General features: G+C 51.0%; 1 protein-coding gene across 1 annotated transcript; it reads right to left on the bottom strand.

Moving 5' to 3' along the window:
• Positions 1 to 410: 410 nt before the first annotated feature.
• Positions 411 to 4,211, bottom strand: LOC108804012 (phosphofurin acidic cluster sorting protein 1-like). The gene is made up of 3 exons (XM_018575781.1): positions 4,034 to 4,211; positions 1,474 to 1,584; positions 411 to 517 (listed from the first exon to the last, which is right to left on the bottom strand). Exons 1-3 carry the CDS (start codon positions 4,167 to 4,169, stop codon positions 411 to 413), a joined length of 354 nt encoding a protein of 117 aa, XP_018431283.1. The 5' UTR covers positions 4,170 to 4,211.
• Between the last annotated feature and the right edge of the window lie 1,185 nt (positions 4,212 to 5,396).

The raw sequence follows: 5,396 nt of genomic DNA on the forward strand, positions 1-5,396 counted from the left end.
TCTCTCCCCTCATCCTCTGCCCCCCCACCTTCCACACCTCTGCTTTTCTCTGCACCCCCACCTTCCACACCTCTCCCATCCTCTGTATTACCTCATCCTCTGCACCCCTACCTTCCACACCTCTGCTTTTCTCTGCACCCCCACCTTCCACCCCTCTCCCATCCTCTGTATTACCTCATCCTCTGCACCCCTACCTTCCACACCTCTCCTTTCCTCTGCACCCCCACCTTCCACACCTCTCCCATCCTCTGTATTACCTCATCCTCTGCACCCCTACCTTCCACACCTCTCCTTTCCTCTGCACCCCCACCTTCCACACCTCTCCTTTCCTCTGTTCTCTGCGCAGCCTCTACATGACCCCCAGCACACATGGTACAATGGGACAGAGATGGGACAGAGAAGATGTTTTCTTACCTCCGCTGTCTGTAGGTCAGCATGGCTTCAGAGATGTAAAGCTGGTGTGACTGTGAGGCCCCGGCGATGTATTGTGCCGCCCTTCCTGCCACATCAAGGCGATCTGTGGAGGACAAGAAATCCAAAATGAATACCCCCAGAAGCCTGATATGACCCTCCCCCCCCCGCCCCAAACCACAACTAGGAGGTCTTCTGGTCTCTCCTAAAACCCCGCCCCTTCTTTTCACTGACTTGCAGCACGTATTCCACATCAATTCTCCTACAACATGCCCCAACCAAGCCATGGACAGCTCAAGCTCCTCCTCTTCTACCCTCCAACCAAGCCATGGACAGTTCCAGCTACGCCTCTTCTACCCTCCAACCAAGCAATGGTCAGCTCCAGCTCCACCTCTTCTACCCTCCAACCAAGCCATGGACAGTTCCAGCTCCGCCTCTTCTACCCTCCAACCAAGCCATGGACAGTTCCAGCTCCGCCTCTTCTACCCTCCAACCAAGCCATGGACAGTTCCAGCTACGCCTCTTCTACCCTCCAATCAAGCCGTGGTCAGCACCAGCTCCTCCTCTTCTACCCTCCAACCAAGCCAAGGTTAGCCCCAGCTCCTCCTCTTCTACCCTCCAACCACACCATAGTCAGCTCCAGCTCCGCCTCTTCTACCCTCCAACCACAACATGGTTAGTTCCTGACTTGCTTCTTTTACCCTCCAACCACACATCTCTCCCAACCACAGAGGTCTTCTACATCCCCAACTACATTGCGGTCTCTTCTTTACCCCTCCACAGCCATTCCATGATCAGCTTCCACTCTTTCTCCCGCTTGGCTACACTATTTCCTGATTGGGCAGTAATGTATACCGGGGTGTCATGGATCGCTCAGAGGCCGAGTCATAAATGGACAAACGTTGGCTGGTCTTGGCATAAACTACAAGGCTGAACTTTTCACCGGGTGCAGAGGAGGCAGGGGCCACTTTCCAGTCCAATGAGTACCCCTCTGTGGCCCCGTATTTGTGCTTTATCCCACCCCACTGGAGGTCAGCCTGTCTAGAAAAAGATGGCGCTTACCTGACCCAGGGGCTTCAGCCTGACTGAAGACATCTCTCCACACCGCATCCATAAACAGAGAGCTGTATTTACTATCCACGGATGCCAGATAGGAGGCCACCGGGTGCGGGCCTGCAACACAGACAGAGATATTACAGGAGAATACTAGAATGACACCATATCCAGATCCATTGGGCCAATCCTGCCTGTAGATCAGGAGAGCGCAGATCACCCGCGGGGCCGGCCCCGTCCAACACACCATCCCAGGGACCCCTGCTCTGGATGTACAAACTCTCTTCTCAGCTATGTGAGAGTCCACAGAGACCACCCATAATGGAGGCTCCTAACCGGTGCACACCTCCTTCATGGCACAACTTGGATCTGTGCCGGCAAATTTCATAAAACAAGCCATGAAGACCATGGACAGAAAATGGAACTGCGCTACGGTGCGTATCACATCTCATATCATCTGAGAGAAAATGATGCGAGTCCAATGTGAAATGTCCGTACCCCCCACTATGTAGTGTCTGCTTCTCCTTCCTGGGATACGAGGACACAGGATTATTCCCGGCCGTACACCTCATGTCTGGAGGCGGCTGACAAATCTTCAATTTGCCATGATAAGTCCGGCTCTGGAATAGAATCCCCTCTAGATACACGCAAAGCATTCCGCCGCCGTATATCTGCGCCATTCCTAGGACCAAGATCTATTGATTGACTCTGTGACTGATAGTTGATCAATATTCTCAGGACTGCGGCAGGGTTGCCCTCTCTGCCATCTGATATTTGCCTTGTCCATAGAACGTCTGGCTGAGCTTCTTCAGGGTTGAATACTGGACCATCTGGAGGAGGGAGTATTGCTCCCAGGGGGGGTTGTACGGCTCTCAGATTCTCAGGACTGCGGCAGGGTTGCCCTCTCTGCCACCTGATATTTGTCTTGGCCATAGAACGTCTGGCTGAGCTTCTTCAGGGCTGAATACTGGACCATCCGGAGGAGGGAGTATCGCTTCCCCCCGAATGATATGCTCATTTCCCAATCTTCTCCCTTCCATCGGAGATTGGAGATTTTTGGACATTTCTCAGGTTTCGGGTTCACTGGAGAAAATCTGGACTTCTCCCAATGGGTAAGGACTCAGAATCTCAGCTTCCTGTAGGAACAGTGCTCCGGGACTTGGGTATAGAAATTCAGCTTCCCCCTCCAGGATCTCTTCACAACAATTTGACTTTGGTGATCACTTAGAGAACATTTTCCTTTTCATGACTTATGTAGAAAATGATAAATCCACCCAAATGTCTTTACATTCTAGGACACGCCCCCGTACTTATTCCCAGAAAGATCTTCCAGTCCATGAACTCCAATCTCCATCTCCTCCTAGTCATGGGGTCAGACCGCACCCAGGTTGTAGCTCCTCAATACAGTACGGGCCGCTTCTACCGGGTCTTCATCACCTGGCAGCACTACGGATATACACGGGATGGTGCATGGTGATCAGGGCAGCCATCAGGGGGGTACGGCCGATACTCATGTAAGGGGCCCGGACAGCCTGGGGGGCCCACCCAGGTCCCTTACATGACTATCGGCCGACGGTGAAGGGCGAGGAGGCGGAGACATGGCCCTAGCAGCGCCAGCGGCTTTGAGACAAGCTAGGGCCCCATCAGTGACGATGCTTGTCTGATGTCAGACTGGCCGTAAGTGACGTCACTTCTGGCCGGTCCGGCGGCAGACGAGGACATGTGTGCAGGTAAGAGGAGCTAGGAAGGAAGGAAGGAAAGGAGGGAGGGGAGGGATGCAGCCCACCTGAGACCCCTTCAGAGCCCACCATAGACAGTCTCAGATGGGCTGTGCAGCATCTATGGTGGGTTCATCTCGGTTTTCTCTCCTTCCCTGAAGAAGTTACGGAAATTTAGGGCTGCTGGTACAATCCACGTCTGGGTCAATCCCCCAAACGGGCCAAACACAGGAATCAACTATGTGACAGTAATATCAGTATGAGTTTCCAGTGTCTCCAGTCTCCCAATCTTGGCCCCTGAGGAAAGGTTCCCACTGTCTATGACCGTTCACTACGCGGTGGGGAGATTACACTTCAGTCAGATTATTTAAAATGGGGAAGAAGGTGAAGGACAATTCCCTCCACATGACACGGAAGTGGCCCCTCCTTCTTGGGCCCATTGGGTTGCAGGTTACTAATTTTATCCCGATGATCCATAATCCGAGAATATGATTACTACGCGCTCTCCTGGACCATCTCATGGAGTCTGTCTGTAGACCAATCATGTGCTGCGGATATTTTACACCACACAACTGATTCAGTCCAAATGTCTCCCAGCACCCCAGCTAAAAGAATAGAACAATGCGGTCCCTCTCTATGGTATGACCTATGAGGATCTTAGTAACAATGCGGTCCCTCTCTATGGTATGACCTATGAGGATCTTAGTAACAATGCGGTCCCTCTCTATGGTATGACCTATGAGGATCTTAGTAACAATGCGGTCCCTCTCTATGGTATGGCCTATAAGGATCCTCTTAACAATGCGGTCCCTCTCTATGGTATGACCTATGAGGATCTTATGCGCTCTCACCCAGAGGTAAGATGAGGAAACGAAGATAATTCAGCCAATCTGGAGTCTTCCCGGCCAACTGCTCCACAAAGAACCGAAGAATGACGCTGAGATAACTCTGATCGCCGGCAACCAGAACCTTCACCACCGGCGGCATCTGAGAGTTACAGTTACAGCTGGAGAAGAAGGAGAAGAAAGTCAACCCATCTGATCATACTTCTCCTCCTCTCATCCACACAGCATCCATCATCCATCTAATGGTCACTGAGGGATCAGAGCGGAGCATCCGTCAATCAATAATCAATACAAGTTTTCATTGATCATTGAAATATGAAATAAAGAAAATGCAACTGAACCTTTTATGACTATGAAATCGTTCTATGATTACCAATCAATCAATCAATCCATCCATCAATCAATCCATCCATCCATCCATCAATCAATCCATCCATCAATCACACCATCAATCCATCCATCCATCAATCAATCCATCAATCACACCATCAATCAATCCATCAATCAATCAATGGAGAACCTACCTTCCTACATGGAGAACCTACCTTCTTACATGGAGAACCTACCTTCCTACATGGAGAACCTACCTTCCTACATGGAGAACCTACCTTCCTACATGGAGAACCTACCTTCCCACATGGAGAACCCACCTTCCCACATGGAGAACCCACCTTTCTACATGGAGAACCTACCTTCCTACATGGAGAACCTACCTTTCTACATGGAGAACCTACCTTCCTACATGGAGAACCTACCTTCTTACATGGAGAACCTACCTTGCTACATGGAGAACCTACCTTCCAACATAGAGAACCCACCTTCCCACATGGAGAACCTACCTTCCTACATGGAGAACCTACCTTCCGACATGGAGAACCCACCTTCCCACATGGAGAACCTACCTTCCTACATGGAGAACCCACCTTCCCACATTGATAACCTACCTTCCTACATGGAGAACCCACCTTCCCACATAGAGAACCCACCTTCCGACAAGGAGAACCTACCTTCCTACATGGATAACCTACCTTCCGACATGGAGAACCTACCTTCCTACATGGAGAACCCACCTTCCGACATGGAGAACCTACCTTCCTACATGGAGAACCTACCTTCCGACATGGATAACCTACCTTCCTACATGGAGAACCCACCTTCCCACATAGAGAACCCACCTTCCGACAAGGAGAACCTACCTTCCTACATGGAGAACCTACCTTCCGACATGGAGAACCCACCTTCCCACATGGAGAACCCACCTTTCTACATGGAGAACCTTCCTTCCGACATGGAGAACCCACCTTCCTACATGGAGAACCTACCTTCTGACATGGAGAACCCACCTTCCGACATGGAGAACCTACCTTCC

This window comes from Nanorana parkeri, unplaced genomic scaffold (assembly GCF_000935625.1).
Source record: "Nanorana parkeri isolate BGI_ZX_2015 unplaced genomic scaffold, ASM93562v1 scaffold4741, whole genome shotgun sequence".
Lineage (NCBI taxonomy): Eukaryota > Metazoa > Chordata > Amphibia > Anura > Dicroglossidae > Nanorana > Nanorana parkeri.

Bases quoted from the DNA above. Each gene is read 5' to 3' on its own strand.
- LOC108804012 (XM_018575781.1), bottom strand. From the start codon at position 4,169: ATGCCGCCGGTGGTGAAGGTTCTGGTTGCCGGCGATCAGAGTTATCTC. The intron at 1,585-4,033 runs GTGAGAGCGCAT...TCTGTGTTGCAG, and splicing joins TTTCCTCATCTTACCTCTGG to GCCCGCACCCGGTGGCCTCC. The intron at 518-1,473 runs GTAAGCGCCATC...TGTCCTCCACAG, and splicing joins GGCTGAAGCCCCTGGGTCAG to ATCGCCTTGATGTGGCAGGA.